The sequence below is a fragment of the Canis lupus genome, chromosome 10 (genome assembly GCF_048164855.1).
Source record: "Canis lupus baileyi chromosome 10, mCanLup2.hap1, whole genome shotgun sequence".
Lineage (NCBI taxonomy): Eukaryota > Metazoa > Chordata > Mammalia > Carnivora > Canidae > Canis > Canis lupus.
In genome coordinates, this window is record NC_132847.1 from 63,012,771 (window position 1) to 63,032,688 (window position 19,918).

At 36.9% G+C, this 19,918-nt stretch overlaps 1 protein-coding gene across 5 annotated transcripts in view; it reads left to right on the forward strand.

The window, feature by feature from the left end:
* The window catches only part of SLC44A1 (solute carrier family 44 member 1), a 192,410-nt gene that overhangs the window by 58,942 nt on the left and 113,550 nt on the right, over positions 1–19,918 (forward strand). For 4 of the 5 annotated variants that reach the window (XM_072842216.1, XM_072842215.1, XM_072842218.1 and 1 more), the window contains exon 3: positions 4,947–5,089. The exons of the other annotated variant lie outside the window; for it this stretch is intronic. In XM_072842216.1, the coding sequence (XP_072698317.1) occupies positions 4,947–5,089 (143 nt within the window). The remainder of the gene's footprint in view (positions 1–4,946; positions 5,090–19,918) is intronic. 5 annotated transcript variants of the gene reach the window in all.

Consider the following 19,918-nt stretch of genomic DNA (forward strand, 5'->3'; position numbering starts at 1 on the left):
ATTTGCTTTTGATCCACTCTTGTTTTTGTATTCTCGGACACTATGGACCAAATGGGTTTATACTTCTTCCAGCAAGTATAGTTTGAAACATTTTACTTTTTATCTACTTTCCCTTAGGATCATAAAATTTGGGAAGAGGAAAGGGCTTTAAAGATTAATCTAGGTCAAGCCCCTTGACAGGTAAGGAAACTGAGGCTCAGAATTTACAGAGACTTCCCCACGATCATAAGGAGTATTTGTGGCAGAGCCGGGTTCATTTCCTAGTATTCCTTGTCTGTGTGTTTTATTTCTTTTTTTCATTGTTCAAGCTGCCTATGAAACTGAGCTTCTCTGATTCTGTTTCCTCACACCTCATTATTTTCTGATCTTTTGAGAACATTTCAGTTCTTTCAGGGTAAACTTTATGTATTATAACCCTTTCATACCCTGCCTGGCATCTTGTGTTTGATTATGCTCAATAAATGCTTATGAACTAGACATTTCTTAGATTTCCAGTAGTTTTTGCTTATTGCTTCTTTCTTCCTTTTAGAGTAGTACATCCTATTAAACTTTAAAGAAATCTAGAAATTTGGCAGATTGGCAAAATTTTTAAATTTTTGTTTGTTTGTATAAATATTAGTTCTGCATTAGGCATTCTTATGCTATCCTGTCTGCTGGGTCCTCATGGCCTTTCTTGTTTCAGGGCTCTCAGAAGAGGAGGAACAGAAGCCAAATGTTACTTCAAGGTTTGACAAATTAGTTATTAGGAGATTGACTCCAAGCTTTGACTGAGTTTAGGGATAGAGGAATAGGATTAGGTAGAGAGCTAAAGGAGGTTATATTTGAGGAGAAGAGTCTGGATATATTTTCATTAGTCCTTGGGAGAAAGCTATAAGTGTCAATCTTTTTTGCCCATCTTTTTATTTTGAATCATTTTGTTATATTCATATTTCATTGCCATCTGCCACACATGTTTTTGTTGATTTTTTTCCTCACCCCTCAAACCAAAACTAAGGCCTTCTGTCTTGCTCAGTTGCATGTTAAGGCTCCAGGTTTGAAATTCAAACATGCTTGTGAAATAAAATGTGTCCCTCTTTTTGACTAATAGTGAGTGAAACTAAGCAAATCCTCCTTCTTACGTTGAAGTAATGAGCACAGTTCATTAATTAGCAAATTGTCTTTCTCCCACGTAGGCAATAGATACTTCCTAGTGTGCCAGATCCAGCTTGGGATCCACCACCACTGGATGCCTTGATCTGATTTGAGTCACCTCCTGTTTGTGATTAGATTTGTCTGCTCCTTCTCTCCCTCTCTCAGAAGAGCAGTTCTGCCAGCACTTCAGTAACTCAGTCCTTTTAAGATTTTAGCCATGGTTCTCTTCCTTACTAATAGGCTTACTTTCTCTGCAGTGATTGCTCTCTACTATAGGGATATAAAAGCTTTCCTCATCCCCCTTATCATTTGCTTCATTAATATGATTTCCTTCTCTTGAATGCCTCTTCCTCTCCCCACTCACAGCCATTAAATTACTGAGTGGATTCTGTAAAGTTTCTCTCGTCCTATTTTAATTTCATGTACCACATTTTTTTCTCTTCTGAAACTGTATTGCTTTCTGCATTTGGATTTCAGAATGTTGTGTGTGTTTTTTTAAGGGCGATTGTATTTTTAATTATATTTGGCCTAGTTCCCCATCATCAGTACTTGTACCATATGGGAAGTCCCTGGGATAACAGTCATGGTTTCCTCCTATCTTATTACCTTACTTATTCTCCTTCCTTTCTCCCCTGCAGCTTCTTACCCTCCCTTCTCTAATGCCTTTGGAAGCTACTAAGAAGTTTAAATGGCCTGTGTGAAAATATGTCAGTGTCCCATTTTACCACATATATGTAACATTTATAATTTATACTCTGTCTACATCCCAGAGGGATATGAGGTGGCTTATGATTTAAAAGACAAAAAAACACTCAGCATAATACCCTCCAGTTCCATCCACGTCGGAACAAAAGGACAAACATTATATGGTCTCATTCATTTGGGGAATATAAATAATAGTGAAAGGGAATAGAGGGGAAGGGAGAAGAAATGGGTAGGAAATATCAGAAAGGGAGACAGAACATGGAAGATTCCTAACTCTGGGAAACGAACTAGGGGTGGTGGAAGGGGAGGGGGGCGGGGGGTGGGGGTGACTAGTTGGCGGGCACTGAGGGGAGCACTTGACGGGATGAGCACTGGGTGTTATTCTGTATGTTGGCAAATTGAACACCAATAAAAAATAAATTTATTATTAAAAAAATAAAAAACAAAAACCAACAAACCCTCACATATCCAACTGTACTGTTAAAAATAGTCACAAAGGGAAATCAGAAACCATTTAAAGGAATCTGTAACAAAAAGTACTTATCAAACACAAGAAGAAAATTTCTATAAAAAGTGAAAGAAGAACATAACCTTTTAATTATGCAAGGGCTTTGCTATTTTAGACTAGTAGAGAAAGAAGATTGTAATTGTGGTCTGAATGTTTCTGTATAGTGTCAGAATTACTGACATGCTTTCTCATTTTCCTCCCTAGAAATTTTTGTTCTAAAGGAGAGAACTAAAGGAGTTTTTGGTTAGTCCCCAATTACTGGTGTCAACTTCTTTAGTCTGGCTTTGTCTTTCAAATTTCCCACTAACAGCTACCCTGTCTTGATGACCAGTCATGCACCAGCCCAGCTAGGGGTTAGATATGCATTATCTCATTTAGTCCTCATCATCAGGCTGTGAAATAGATGATGGTACTTGTGTTAGGGATGAGGAAGAAACACTCTAAGTAGGTAATTGGATCAAAGTCCCATAGGTAGTAAGTGGTAGAGTGAGGGTTTAAATCCATATCTCTCTGGGTTCCCTTTCTGTTACTCTCTGATTCTTCTTGTCAAAGAACTGTATTGGAAAGGTTAGCCATTAAACCTCCTAATCACTTCCAGTTTTTGTTCGGTGTAGGATTTCCTAATTTGAAGTAATGATATGCTTAAAATGGCATGCTGGTTTGCATCTCTGTATGTGTACAGGGGCTTAAGTTTTTTTTTTTTTTTTTCTCTTTTTTTAGTATTGGCGTGAAGTCCTGTCATGGAACTATAATGCATTTTCCATGGAGGAATCAGGAGAGAGGGAGGGGGCAAAAGGCGAGGGTGAATGAGTGAATCCCCACCAGCCTCTGCCTAACTCTATTGCGAGCAGTTAGCTGCTGCTTTGAGGCAGAAGGGTACTAACATTTTTATTGAAACAGACACTTACATGCATTATTTCACGTAATTCTCACAGCAGCCTTTGTGGTAAGTGGTTTTAGCCTCAATTTATAGACAGCGAAAACTGAAGCACAGAACATTAAGCAGGTTTGTCCAGTGTCACACAAGTAGAAAATGGAGTGATCAGTATTCCATTGATCAGTGAAGGTTATCTGACCCTAGAACCCATGGTCTTTTCCTTTACGTGTTCTCATTTTTAACAACAATAATAGTTAATATTTATTGAGCTCTTACTATGTGCTGAGCAGGATTCTTGCCACTTTACTGGGTTATTTCATTTAATCCATATAGCACTCTTATGAGATATACACCCACTATCTCCATTTTACCTGAATAGAGTGAGACGCAGAGTTGAAATCACTTGGCAAGGATCCGCAGGCATGAGAGTAGCAAATCAGAGATAGTCTCCCTCTGAAATTGGACTTTCTTACAGACTGTAGTTTCAAGCAGTTTCTACTAACTAGAGCCACACTCTCTACACTTCCCCCCTCCTTCCCTTTCCTTACCTGCAAGATAAAAAATAGAGGGGTTATTTAGAAAAAAAAAAAAAAAGAGTTTTTGCCTTTTTAAGAAAGTATGTTTAGGAAAGAAATAGTCTCCTTGGAGGAACTGCATATGAGTACAGCACTGAGCACCATAGGCCTGAGATCTCACTGGGCTGCTTATACGCACACTACTCATGAGTCTTGACTATCCTACGTTAAACACTGATAATCTCTGCCTTCGTTGGCCACTTCAATAAGGACAAAAAAAACCATAACCTTTTAATGACCATGTTGCAAGATTTTCTAACCCCAGTCTTTTCTCCCAATTCATTTTGTCAGGAGTGAGTGAGTCACTTACTTCCTATTCTTATGACTGCTAGCCTGCAGTGAGTATAGGCTGTTATTGCCTTGTCTCGGTCACTGCATACTTGACTTAGCAGGCACGATACAGTTCCGAAGCGTCTACCATTTATTTGCCTTTGGCACTGTGATGAAGCCTATTCCTGTGAAATGAAGTAACCTTTGTGGCACACAGACCCAGTGCCTCACTCTCTTGAGTCTGCGACATTAAAAGCATGGTGGTGTTGCACGGTGTAATTCTTTGGCTTGTATACAGCTTTATTGCAGAAAGGAAACAGAAGTGTTGCATGTACCAAAGTGATAATAATTCAAAACCCACATACCTATGTTCTTTGATTTTTTTTTCTTTCATCTGTTGCTATTGTTCATTTAACAGAACTCCTTTACAACCAAATAAAACTAAAGAATGAAACAAGCTGGGTTTGATTTTATGGTCTGATCTTTACTAGCTTCTGTGGCATTGGGCAACTTACTGAACCTCTCTGGGTCTCATTCTCCCTCCTGAGGATTAGCGATAATGTCTGGTAAGCACCTAGTAGGAGCATGGCACGGTGCAGATGTTCAATACAGAGAAGCTATTACTATCATAAAATGCAAAGACTATCTTATGATGTAAAAGCTTGAGATTTGTTTTGTTGTGGTAGTAAATAGTGTTTCCCTGTGGGCTTCTTGTGCTGCTTATGTGAAATCCAAGGCAAACAGTTGAATAGTGTTTGCAATAAGGAAAGATGGCTCTTTGTTCCCTTCAACAGACAAAAGAAGCTCATTATCGTATCAAGTAGTGACTGTTGCTATTGAACTGGTTTATTTGTATGTTTTTTCTGTTTTTTTTTTCTAGGGATTTATTTGTGGCTTTTCAGTAGCAACAGGTGCAGCAGCGAGACTAGTGTCAGGATACGACAGCTATGGAAATATCTGTGGGCAGAAAAATGCAAAGTTGGAAGCAATACCAAACAGTGGTATGGACCACACCCATCGGAAGTGAGTAGACTGTTGGCTGAATGAACACTGTGGAAACTTTGAATGGGGGGTAGAAAATCCTGCTTTTCCAGTAATATCTTACTGAATATTATTTTTATATGACTCCTGTTGGTGTTTTTATTTTTTTAACCTCCCACTCGAATTATTCCTGTTTTTGGTCTGTCAATACATTTTCCAGGAAATAAAATTAGCTACCAAGTTAAAATGCACTATCTTGAGGTTTTAATGAGTATAGGCTTGATTTGAGAGGATTATTCCTATACTCTGTTTTCCCATTAGCCTTTAGGTTATACATGAAGTCTTAAATCAGGAAATAACTTAATACTTTTTCTTCCTACGACTGTATTGATGGGAGACAGAGGGATGATAATGGATTTTGAAACATTAAAGGTATAACGAAACATTTTGTGATGCATCATTTATAAGTACAGTACACATCAATTTCCAATTTTATAAGATACATTTTCTTTGTCAGACTTTAAAATTTGTTTTGAATTTGCAAGTTTCATCTTTCGCATTTCATGAAATTCCTGACTTAATTGCCTTTTTTCTTCAGAGGAGCTATTATTTCATTTTTAATGTCTGTGAGGAAAATGTCATCATACATATTTTAGATTTGATGTCAGTATATTTGTCCACACTGTATGTTTATGCCCCATTACAGTTGATTAGACAGGTTTAATAAATAAATCAAGTCTTCAAAATTAACCAAACATTTTAAAGTAATGGGTTACCCAATTCAGTTTATGAACTTTATAGGAAAAGGCTAAGCAGTGAAAACTATTTTTAAGGATATAGTTGTCTTAAGAAGTATTTTCCAGGATATAGTAACTATATTTATTATTAGATAAATCCGTTCATTAAATCAGTGCCTTTACTGGAAAGTATAAGATTAATTTGATAATTTCACAAACTTGAAGAAATCCAAGTAGTTATGATATGATCTCAGAAATATTCCCCCATTGAATGGAGTAATGCAGTTCAAATAAATATAATTTTAAATAATAATAATGAATATTTGTGTAGCGTATCATAGTTGGCAAGCATATAACACCATGCTGTGAGGTAGGTGTAGCAGAGGTTTAGAGAGATTGAAATGATTTTCTCAAAAGTCTGGTTGGTCAGTGGAATATCAAATGCAGATTATGAGCTTTTTCTCTTGATAAGCATCTGCATCCCTTGACAGAAGTGAAAATTGGACTCAGAGTAATTTGGAGGATTTTCATTTATCCCTTTTTTGATTGTTTTATAGAATTAACACTTTTAGGCCTTGTGTTATTTCTGATAACAAGACAGCCTATATATGTATATTGTTTATTTGTTTATATATAGACAGCCTATATATATATATATGTATGTGTGTGTGTGTATGTATATATTTCTTTATATATATATATTTCTTTTACTTTTTGTTTTGAAATAATTTTAGACTCATAGAAGTTACAAAAATAGTACAGAATTCCACATCTTTTTTTGTTGTTGTTGTAGGTAATGTCTATGTTGCAAACACTTTTTGACTCTTTAATGCTATTGACATGTACCAAACATAAAATATTACCATTTAGGTAACTGAAGAGATAGGAGGAAAAGAGATCTCTTCCTTCAGATCTACTGCTCACATGAGGTCATACTCATGTTTATGGCTCCCTTTGTAATTTGCTGATGGTTCCAAACATATTGTCACCATAAGATTTGTGTAAATGTCACTCTTCACACTTAAACTTATAGAAGTTCATTTGGTCAATTTTTAATTTCAAGTCCTTGTATTTTCTAAATACTGATACAGCTATTTCTTGTATACTATATATTCTTCATACTATATATTCAATACACTATGTATGTGTATGTACACACACTATATATATTTTTATAATTGGCCTCTTTCAAAGAGAGCCTACTTCTTATTCCAAAAAAGTGGTGACTTTTCCCTGAGTATTAGCATAGTTGGGAGCCATTCATGGATAGCTATAGAGGAAATAGTTTCCCAGGTAGCTATACCTTAAGTATACATGTTTGTTTGTTTGTTTGTTTATTGAGAGGGAGAGGGTGAGGGAGAATCTTAAGCAGGCTCCATGCCCAATGTGGAGCCTGACCCAGGGCTCGATCTCACAACCCTGAGATCATGACCTGAACCAAAATGCAGAGTCAGATGCTCAACCAACAGTGCTACCCATTTTAGTGCTGAACCATCTAAGTATTTCTCTTAAAATGCTACATATATATTTTAATGAGTAATACATTTTTTAACATAACTTTCTCAGGTAAGTCTATATTGTTTGGATTTGAAAGAAGGCACAGTGTCTCTGTGTTTGTTACCTTTACTCCGTCCTCTTATTTTTTCAGCCAAATGCATTCATTTCCTAGTTTTTCATTCATTTCCTACTATATGTTTGTCTCCATTATGATACTAGGCCCTACCATAAGCAATAAAAATTTTTTATACCTGTTTTGTCTGCTTCTACCCCAACTTGACCTTGATCACTATTTTCTCTCATTTTTTAATCCTCAGTCCCTAATACCTGATATTTACTAGGACCTACCTCCATACATACTTCTTGAATAAGTTAATAAATGAATCCTCTAAAATCTTGAATACAACTAATTCTTTCTTGCCTTCATGAGTATTATTTCCTCTGTCAGAAGGAAATATTTCTCCCATTCTTCATGTGGCTGCATTCTACTCATCCTTCAGTCCTCATTATATATGTTATTTCCCAGAAAGGTCTTTTTTGACTTCACAGTTTAAATCAGGTATTTAAAAATACTTTCTCATGGGGAAAATGACTCTTGATCTTGGGGTTGTAAGTTTGAGCTCCATGTTCAGTGTAGTTTATTTTAAAAATAAATAAATGAAAATAAATAAAAAGATTCCCATTGTGTCCTGTAATATGTGTAATAACATATTTATTTTGTGATTATTTGTTAAATGTTTGTGTCTTCTAAGTTCATGAGAGCAGAGGTGAAGTCTGTTTCATTCAGACTGTATCCGTAGTACTTGGAATGTTGCAGGCACTCAAGTAAATGTTTGTTGAATGGGTAAAAAATTTATTTTCTTAAAATATTTTTTAAGAAGTGAAATACCAAGTCTGAGGATAAGATTAAGATTACTAATAAATATTTTAAGATTATAAAAATTGCTAATGAATATGGCTTTCCATAATGTCCATTCTATTTACATTACCACCAGTGTCTGAGGCTGCTTTATCTTTGCTTGTATTACTAGTTTTTATTTTTTGCTAATTTGGTTAACCAAAAATGGCATTTTATAGTTTTAATTTGCAAGTCTTTGGTTATTCATGAGCATGAGCCTTTTTCCTTCACATGTTTGTTGACCTCAGGACAGCTGTTGTGGTAGCATATCTATTCTTGGTCTTCTAATCTCTAATCTTCTCCATCCTTTATGCTGTGATAGGATTAAGTTCTTTCAAATACTTTTTATGGTCATTTCCCTGCTCAAGAGCCTTTCCTTAGTGTTGATGCCTACATTATCAAAGGGGAGCCTATTCAACACCTGCCTTTGCAGGCTTCCCATGATCTAGACCCATTGTACCTACTCAGTCCTTTCCCACTGTTTCTCAGTGCAGTAGATAGTATTTTTATCCAAGATATTCATTCTATTTGTGTGCAGTCCCCTCTACTTCTCTGCCAGTTTGAATTCTTGAAAGACTTAATAAGATGGGTCCTGTAACTAACCTCTTCATGAAATATTTCAAAACAAACTTTATCCTATAGTGATCTTTTATTACCTGAACTTTCCTATCTCAAATCTGTTTTTCTGTTGCCCTGGAGTTCTTCTCCAATTATACTGTGTGTTTCTTCTGCCTGCATTAATTATCATTTGCTAGGTAACAATGTTACTATAAATTGGTGGCTTAAAACAAGACACAATTACTATCTCACAGTTTCTGTGGGTCAGGAATATGAGTATGGTTTAACTGAGTCTTCTGCTTCGGAGTGTCTCCCAGGACCTCGATCAAGGTGTTGGTCAGGCCTTGGGCTCTGTTGGGGAGTTCTCCTTCCAAGCTCACATAGTTGGCAACACCCCGTCTTTCAGGATTGTTGGACTCAGGGCTTTAGCTCTTCTTCATGGCTGTAAGCCTGGGCCACCCTCAGTGCATGCTGTGAGAGCCACTCCATATATATGGTGGCTTACTTCAAAAGCCAGCAAGGGAAAGCATCAATAGAGTCTGCTAGCAAGATGGAAATTAAATTTTATGTAATATAATTATAGAAGTGATATCTTGTTACCTTTGCCATTTTCTCGTGTTAGAAGCATATCACAAGTCCCACCCAAAGTCAAGGGAGGGAATTACACCAAAGTGTGAATTCCAAGAAGTGGGAATAATTGGGGCATCTTATAGTCTTCTGCCACCCTACCCAACTCTGTCTCCCTGGAGCGCCATATTTTTACAGCTGCCAGATTAAAACATCCAAGAGTTATTTCACAGGGGCTTAGTAAGGATGTGAAAGAAAATGGTAGATAATATTTTATGAAATACAGGAAGGCCCCAACTTCAAATGGATTATGTTCCCAAAGTTCACTTTTAAATTGTTTGTTTGAGATATGTATAACTCTTCTGCATAGAAACAATGCTATAAATAAGGTTCTGAGGCTGGGTTAACTCAGAAAGGTCATTTGTCTTAGAATCATGGAGTGTCAGAGATGAAAGGGATTTTTAAGATTATCTAGTGTGTAACCTCCTTAAAGCATCCCATCAAGTATTGGTAAACTTGTGTGTAACCTCGGTAAAGCAGCCCATCAAATATTGCTGCCAAGTGAGGCTCAGAGAAGAAAATGACTTATTTTGTAGTTGAAAATGACTTATTTTGTAGTTGAGCTATTATTATGTAGCAGAGATGCTAGAGAACATAGGTAAGGCTTACAGTCTTTTTTCCTTTCTTTTTTTGGTGGAGGGAGTAGTTGTAGGGAGTGGAGTAGTAATAATATATTTGAAGTCTGATAGACAATTCCAAAAAGATCTCTTCTTCCACATTCTACATTGCCTACCATTTTCAGAACTGTAAAGCTAGCCTTACAGTATATGTGTCAATTTTTAGACAGAGAATTATTATTATTATAGAAATTGTTCCCAAAGGGGAAGCCCCATATCCTCCATATCAATTTGGATAGAGCAAGGCTGCTTCTAGTTCTAAGATATCTGGATTTGTCGATATGGGGACTATACTGGGGCAAAGCATCTAGCTCTGTTAGCCCCTGGGAGACAACTGGAGGAGCAGGAAGGTATTATTATATTTCTACCATGGATGTTACCTTGTCCTGGGTGCCCGGGATGGGAGAGGCTATGGCAAGATGGTAGTGGCTCTTAGTATGCATAGGTTATTGTAAAACCAGATAAGGGTATGTTGAGAACTGCTTTTAATGTTTTAAATGTAGGTATTATATCATTATTAGAAATTTTTCTCTATTCTGCAAAAAGTCCTAACACAGAGCTTAGTGAGTTTTTGTGACTCTTAAGAAATTTTCTCAGTGAGATAAGTGAGATAGATCTCACTTATCACTATTGATTTTTTTCATAGAGGTTCCAAAGATTTATTTTTTGCACAAATCTAACTTTATTCTTTATCTTTTTACCTTTCCTCTAAGGAAGCCATTTAAAGCCCCAATCACTGATAAAGGCTCTTTGACTGTAAAATGCCTCTCAGATTTCAGATAATCAGTATGAACAGAATGTACAGGAAGTAGAGGTCTGAGGAGGTTGATGGCATACATTTATAAGTAAAATCTATAGGGGGCATTTTATTTGAGACCTTTTTCAATTACCTTCATAACCTGTGGCAGGGTATATCTACTGTGAGTTTTACTTTTTCTTTAACTGTCTCATTCCCTGGAAATCCACTGCAAAGAATGTTTGTGCTTAAAAGGGCCGTGGAGATCACTGAGCCCCTTCATTTTTCGGATAAAGAGACTGGGGTCTAGGAAATGTCAGTGGCTTGATGAAACAGTAGTATCAGAACTAGCACCCCACTCTTTACGCTCAGTCTAGTGCTCTTTGCGTTATGTACTCCACCACCCCTGGTAAGCGACACAATGATTTCAGTTTCCCATCCTTTTTACTTTTGGGGTCTCTCCCTCTGGACATTTAAAGATGAAAAACTTTTAGTAGAACATGCAGAGAAGAAAGGGCAGGTAATATAAATTAATAAAGTTATAACTAAAGAAACTTTGAAACCTACACAATCTATGAAGGCTTCGAATAATCTGAAGGCAGCCTTGTCTGTTTCTCTCTGTCAGATGAAGAACGTGCATTTTATTGATGAAATATGTTGTTCTTATTTCACACTTGGGCATTTTTAGCATTTGTGTGTTTTAAATACCTACTGAAAAACATGTAGTTTATTTTTTTATTTTTATTTTTTAAAGATTTTATTTATTTATTCATGAGAGACAGAGGGAGAGAGAGAGAGAGGCGGAGACACAGGCAGAGGGAGAAGCAGGCTCCATGCAGGGACTCCAAAGCAGGACTCCATCCTGGGCCTCCAGGATCATGCCCTGGACTGAAGGTGGCACTAAACCACTGAGCCACCTGGGCTGCCTGAAAAACATGTAGTTTAAACTAATAATGTTACTTTTTTTCTCCTGACAATGTTACTTTTTTAAGATAGTTGATTATTTAATAGACAGTAGTCTTATTTTAAAGAAACACTCTATTTTTACGATCTCTGTATGGACACAGGATAGGACTGTAGTGGCCACCGATTACCTTCCCTAAAGCTCAGGTCTCTGTAGGTTTAGTGTCTGGCTCAGTCCACCCCATGATGGCTAGTTAGCTTACTTACTCTTATAAAAAGCTTTTTGGGGAGTTGGGACTGATATGGTACCAATTTGGAGAATGTGTTTACTCTTTAAACTACTCATAAGAAGATTGGCAAGTTTCCCGTGCCTACATCATACCGAATACCCATCTATATTAGGAAGAATGTTTTTCTTTAATTAGTTAATAAGTAAAACATGCCTTTAGTGAAGAGTTTTTAAGGAGTTATCAAGTCTTCTTGACTGTGCATACCTGTCCCTGTTTGAAGAAGAAAAGGAACTAGAATAAAATTTGCTAAACTTCTTGCTTCGAGGATCCTTGTCAGCCAACTACAGTTAGTTCTTATTCAACTAGGACATCTTTCTCTTTCAGATGACTTAAATTACTGCTTACTGAATGACTATCCTTCACCATTCTTGAAAATTCTATTAATTATTTTATTTAGTCCTCAGCATTTATTAAAATGTGTGTGCAAGAGATCTCCATTAGGAAAAACAAAAGAGGAAACAACCCAAATGGCTGACAAAAGAGGTTTGGTTAAATTCATTTATTCAGGCATTCTATTTTTTGCCATCTTCTTTTGTTTAGGCATTGGCGATTATAATCTTGAGCAAAAGAGGCACACTCTTTAACTCATGGAAATTATAATCTAGTGAACAAAACAGAACTTAATAAGGTCATCTGACAGTCATAGTATTAACAGCTGTTTTAAGTGTTATGAAGGGAGAAGCATAAAGGCTTGAGACAGGTTGTAGTAGGAGGACCTGGCCCAGTCCGAGTTACTGTTGAATGGAAAATTATGGTGTAGAATCATGTCCATTGATATGGAATAGCCACATAACATTATGAAGGGAAAAATAAGTTACAGAACAACAGAAATAGTATGATTTTTATATATACATATAAAAACGTGCATAGAAAGGTATAGAATGACATGAAGATGTTAACGTGTGGTTAACTGTTACATTTTGGATGGTTTTGATTTTATACTGTTTCTCCTAAGTTCTCTTCAATCAATATATATAATTTATGTAATGAAAAAAAGTGGGGAAAAAAGACATTCATAATCCCTGTCCTTGAAAAGCTTGGATTTTAGCAAGGAAGACAGAATATGCAGATAAACCATGACCGTGCCATGTGTAAGTGTTGTGTGGTGAGTGCCTTTTCCTAGGTTCCTAACAGCAGGCTGGTGGGGACAGAAAAATAAGGCAATTTGATGGTGGCACTGGAACCACTGCTCCATTATTAGTTGCTTCTGCAACTGTAACAAATTGCCACAAACCAAGTGGCTTGAAAGGCAAAGTTCTCTGTAGATCAGAAATCTACATGGTAAGGCTCAACCGGTTCCCTGTGCAAGGTTTCACAGGGCTGAAATCAAAGTGTCAGCAGGGCTAGGTTTCTTACCGGAGGCTTTGGGGAATGAATCTTCTTCCAAGCTCATTCAAGCTCTTACCAGAATTTGGTTCCATGTGGCTGTCAGATTGAGGTCCCATTTCCTTGCTGGTTGTCAACAAGGGGTCGTTCTCAGCTTCTAGAGGCAGCCTATATATTCAAGAACCTATATTCTGTGGCTCATGGTCCATCCTTTAGCAACAATGGGCCAGATCCTTCTCATGCTTCGGTGTCTCTGACCTCCCCTTCTTCAGGGTAACATGTTGGTTCTAGTTTGTCCATTTGTGTGAAAGAATCTCTCTCAGCCAAAGACTTGGGGGGTTCAGGGACAGAGTCATTTCAAGTAGGGTTTTAGAGCCTTACGTTGGAGGTCCAGAGCAGGACTTGCATTCTAGCAAGGCGAAAATCAAATAAAGTAGGCTTTTTGGAAGAAAGGCATACGTAGTGGTGATGAGGCGGAAACTGGTGAATGGATGGTCGTGTGGGTTCTTGGGCTATGTGGCAGCTCAAGAGCCTATCTCCAGTGAGGATGGAATTCCAATTAGAATGTCAAGCTTAGTTCTTATTTGCTGAATAACATTGTGGGCTGAGTCTACAGGTTGGAGTTCTGTAGGACATGCTAAAGCTGGGTGACAACTGGCACCTATAATGAATAGCTCCTAATTCTATCTTGTGGAGTTGTAGAGGCTTAGAAGAGGAGAGGCAGTGCATTTTATCCATGGTGCTAATGCTTGAGTTTTACAGTGTTCAGGGTTTTCTCCAGAGCAGCCCAATAGAGCACTTGCTTATTCCTACAGTTTGAGAGGAGTTTGAACAAATGGAGATACTTTGGCTTTGCCTTGAGGGAAAGCCCTGTCCTCTTGGCTTCTTGTCAAATATTCTCTGATTCTAACATTAACCTACCATCTCTCCTAGTTTGGTTCAACACGAAAAAGAGCAGCCTAGATACTACACATGAACTTGTATTTGTGGACTCATTTTGTCATAAACTGATAAGCATTTGAAAAGAATAACATTTTTGAAGTTCTAAATGGAAACTTATTGTATTATTTATGCAGTTTTCCCTAAACTTTGTTTTACTCTCATGGAAAATGTGAGGTGTTGTAAAAATGATAGGTAAATATTCTGAGGGCAAATTTATGGAGGCATCTTTGGAATTTCTTTTTTTCCTTTTTCTTTCTTTTCTTTCTTTCTTTTTTTTTTTTTTTTTTTTGCTGTATTTTGTGATCACACCACTATTTTTTTTTTTTATCACACCACGATTTAGCCTGAATTTTAAAGCTTTCTACAAAGATAACATCTGTATTACTAGTCTAATTCTAGGATATTATTTGCTATGGATAATACCGCTAGCAATTTGAAAGAAGAGATTCAATTATGTACCTTAGAAAATGCAGGAGTTGAAATTTGAAATGTTTTGCAGATTCAAAATAGGGAAGTAAAAAGCCACTTAGAAGTAGATGACATGCATGCAATGAGACAAGGATGAGGTGATTGGTTTTTCTCTGTGTTACCTGCTTCGGTGTATATCCCGCCCAAGTGAGTTAAACATGCTCAGTCCAGACTTTCACTACTTGGGTTGGTTCCAGGTTAACCAGGCAACTGTAAAGAGTCTAATAAGCATTTGTCATTGTATATAAGCTCATAGATATGACCTTTGTAATATACTTTAGATAATTATTAACCACTTCAACTATGAATGTTAAAGTCCTTAGTTTGCCACTCTTTATTTATCCGGATGTGAGGGTCCACAGTCCACATATGACCACACTCAATTCCGACACTTATGCAAGATCGGATCCCTAAGATTACCTTTACTTCTGATACCACTTGCAAGTTCAGGGGGTCCACACGACCATTCTTAAGACTCACAGAACTTGCTGAAATCCATTATATTCACAGCTACAGTTTGAGGGAAGAGCTATAGATTAACACCAGCCAGTGAAAGAAGTACACAGGGCAGAGTGTTCATTGTTTTCTTTCTGTGGTGTCAGGGCATTTGCGTAACAGTATACATGACACATTGCCAAGTGATAAGCTCACCCAAGTCTCAATATTCAGAATTTTTATTGTGGCTTCATTATGCAGGCATGATTCATTGCACATGTGGCTGATCCTATCTCTAGCCCCTTGTCAAACTGACAACACATGATCCCCAAATTCCTTGTCTACATGACATTGCTGGTGTTCCTAAGGGTGGTCAACCCCTTGGGCAGCTGGCTAGTTCAGTTGGTAGAGCATTCAGTTCTTGATCTCAGTGTTGTAAATTAAAGCTCCATGTTGGGTGTAGAGATTACTTTAAAAGCTTAAAAAAAAAAAAAAAAGAAAGAACAATGATCAGTCCCTGCCCTAAATTCTATCTGGTGAGCCCTGCCCACACCCTAAATCATATTATTGGAGTATCTGCCAAGACCCAAGGTCCCTGGCAAATAAAGACACTCCTTTGCCTAGGGCAAAGTTGAAACTTTTTTCTGAGTAGATTAAATTCTTTGTTATGCACTTTAAATGTATAGGACTTAATTAGGGGATTCTTGGATTTTGTAAAGTACGTTTTTCAAGATGAAATTTGAGATATTTTATTTTTATAGTTTTATTACAGTATAATTTACATATAATAATTTATTGTAACTAGTAACTGTATATTCATACAAGCTTTATCACAATCCACACTTCTGTTGCCCCCTGAAAATTACTTTATGCCCCTTTGCAGCCAGTTCTTCCCCCATCCTTGTCCCCAAGTAACCACTGATCTGCTTTCTGATGGTATAGTTTTACCTTGTCTAGAATTTCATAGGCATGGAATCATGTAGTATATTGTGTTTTGTGTCTGGCCTTTTTAACATAGCATAATAATGTTATTGAGATTCACCCATGTTGTTAAATACAATAGTCTGTTCTGTTTTAATTACTGAGTAGTATTCCATTCTGTGGATATACCACATTTTGCTTGTCTGTTCAATAGGTTTGGGTAATTTGGTTTATTTACTTATTTAAAATAATTTTTTTCTGTTGTGAATAACACTGCTTTGGAAACCTATGCATGTGATGCTATATAGATATGTATTTCATTATTCTTGGGTAGATACCTAGGTTTGGGATTGCTGAGTCATATAGTAAAGTTATGTTTAACTTTATAAGAAATTGCGGAACTATTTTCCAAAGGAGTTGCAGCATTTTACATTCTCACCATAGCTGGAGCACAGGGGTGCAAGAGCACCTGGCCCTGGGGGTTCCAAATGGACCAGGTTCAGCTGGTCACATGTGCATGTGATGGTATTTCTGTATGGTTTTAAATCTCGTGTTTTAGTTTTAGTGACCAGTGATGGTGAGCATCTTTTTAAAGTATTGGTTAACCATCCATAAGTCTTTTTGTGTGAAGTATTTGTTCAGATCCTTTGCACATTTCGACAAATTGGTTTGTTTTAAAAAGTTTTAAGAATTCTTCATATATTCTGTTTACAAGACCCTAATTAGGTATATGTTTTGCAAATATTTCTCTAATTTGTGGTTTGCCTTTTTGTTTTCTTAGTGGTATCTTTTGACAAATTTTTAATTTTGATGAAATCTCATTTGTCCATTAGATATACTTAAAACATACACACAAATGTATCTTTTTAATGGCTCAATGTTTTTGTACTCTGACAAATCATCGATGTGACCCAGAGTCATAGAGATTTGTTTCTATGTTTTTGTAGCCGGTGCACAGGGGTACAGGAGCCCCTGGCTCCGGGGTCCCCAAACAGACCAGGTTCAGGCTGCTTGCCCTTAACAAAATCCAAAGGCAGAGAGACACGTGGTGAGGAAACAAGAAAGGAATTTATTTCAGTGAGGCCAACACCAGGAAGGCAGCGGATTAACGTCTCAAAGACCATCTTCAAAGTGCTGAAAATACTTCTAGGTTTATATAAGGAGAATGTGGGACAAAGGTGGGTGGGTACATGCAGGTGGGCTGTAAAGGTCAGGTCATCATTGTCTTGGGGTCAGTCACGTGGGGTCTTGTTGGCTCTGGGCAGTCTTCTTGCTTGAGAGGGTGGTTTTGGTTCCCAACAGGGGATGCTTTACCTGCAGGGTCTTTTGCCTGAGTTAAGAGATAAGCTGGAAAGAAGAACTTAATCAGTTGGAAAGTACAGACTGAGGTTCAAATGGAAGTACTTGACATCCTCTTTCATTTTCTTCTGTACATTTTGTATTTAGCTCTTATGTTTATGCCTATGATCCATTTTGATTTAATGTTTGCATACTGTGTAAAGAGGTCAAGATTTGTCTTCTTTTTCCCCCAATACAAAAACCCAGTTATTCTAGCTTCATTTATTGAAAAGACTGCCCTCCCTGTTGAATAACCTTGGTACCTTTGTAAAAAAATAGATTTTTAAGTCTAGGGCATTAAAGGAAGCTGATAGAGTTTCTGGTAGCGGCAGATACCGGTATTACTGAAAAAATTAAAGTAAGGCTATCACCTCTTTTTGTAGCACTGTTTTAAATAACTAGTTGCAACAAATTATATAAAAGATAAATGGAATGTGTGTAGGTCAGTAGAGATAAAGATAATACTATCTGCCAATGACGAGGGACGGTAACCTAAATGCTTAGGAGATTTAACAAAAACATATCTTGAAATGAGATGCTTAAATCATGAGTTATAAGACATACACCTAACTCAATTCAGTAATTTATTTTATCACTAGACAAAATAGAATGAAAAACGTAATACTTGTCTTATGAGAAAACAATCTAACAAGATAGAGGGCCAAATACAGAGAATTATAATACTTTAATAGAAAAGAAAACGGGATCCCTGGGTGGCTCAGTGGTTTAGCGCCTGCCTTTGGCCCAGGGCTTGATCCTGGAGTCCCTGCGTCGGGCTCCCAGCATGGATCCTGCTTCTCCCTCCTCCTGTGTCTCTGCCTCTATCTCTCTCTATGTCTATCATAAATAAATAAATAAATCTTAAAAAAAAAAAAAAAAGAAAAGAAAACGAATAATAAGAGAATATAATCTACTCCTAGTTGAGTAGCCTTAATAAGGATGACAATACTAACAAAGTTAATTTATAGATTTAATACAATACCAGTTAAGATCCTGATAGGATGGTGAATTGGGCTTGATTGAGAGTATAAATCACAGAATAAAGGAGCAGGAAAGAACTTCAGGGGAGAACATGTTAAAAATTATGCTTGTTCACAGAATAATTTGAGAGGATTAGAATTAGGAGCATATATATTTTGAGACAGTTAAATGGAGATAGAAGAGTAGGGAGCCATACAATGGAAGTAGAGAAGTAAGATTAGACCAGAAATTTAGGTTAAGTGTGGTTCCTAAATGTTAGCATCAGATTAACTGAAATTACTGGCTTTGGAGATAGAAAGGGAAATTTTTGGGTTTCACCAGAGTTTGCCTATTTAAAGACCTCTAGGCAGGTACTATAAGTCATGTAAGGGGGCTGGGATCATAGGGAATGTTGGACACTTTGAACTTGATATGTTTGTGCCCAATTAAAGAATAGTTTCTACTTGGTCCTAGATGATTTTTGGCATGTGGATGGATGGCCCAGTGGTCCTCCTTTTTCAAAAGAAGCCAGAAATCTATTTATGGAAGGAGAGTAGGCGAGCACACATAACCTATCACCTTAGTCTATTCAGGCTGTTAAAACAAAATGTCACAGACTGAGAGGGTTATAAACAACAACAGGAATTTTAATTCTCTTAGTTCTGGAGACTAGAAGTCTAAGGTCGAGACATTGGAATGATAACAGTCTCATGAAGGCCCTCTTTGTGGTTCATTGCTAATATCTCCCTGTGTGCTCATGTGGTGGAAGTGGAGAGAGATCTCTTTGGAAACTTTCGTAAGGGCACTAGCCCCACTCATGAGGGCTCCACCCTCATGACCAAATCACCTCTCAGAGGCTCCTAATACCATCGCTTTTGAAAGTTAGGATTTAACATATGAAATGTGGGGGCATACATTCTGACTATAGCACTTACTGATCTTCTGATTTTTAAATATTGGCAATTAATGTATTGGCCAAACAAAACCGGAAGGGTGGAAAGATTACTCGTTGTCTAATTAGTGATTGTGTAGGTTAGAGCAGAACAAAAAGGAATTTTGCCATTCAAAAAGTATGTTAACAAGACCACTTGAACGCAGGTTAGTAACAGTGATAGAAACACAATAGAAATATCAGAAATAAATTGATAGCAGCATATGAGAAATCAAAATCAAATAAAATAAAAACTAATAGCAATTGGTGTTTAACAAAAGACATTGTTGGATGATAGTATGAAGGAAGCTATATCTAGAGCTATTTTAATCTCACACCATGCAAAATAAATTTTAGATGAGTTAAATATTGTAAAACAAATATTATACTTACTTTTGTTATGGAGAGGAAACCATTTATATATTATTGAAGCATTAAAGGAGTAAAGTAGAACCAAGGTGGGTATGTTTGATTGTTAAAAAATTTGATTCTCTGATATAAAGAGAAAAGCAGTACCTTGAGAACAGCGTTTGTAGTTTTTCTATGATCAGTAAGATTCTTCCTGTAATTGGAGATATATCTGTAAGGGTAGATGCAGTAGATAGATTACCAACAATGGTTTACGTTTTCACCAAGGATGATTTACACTGGAGAAAATAACATTAATATGTGTGACCTAAAGATCTT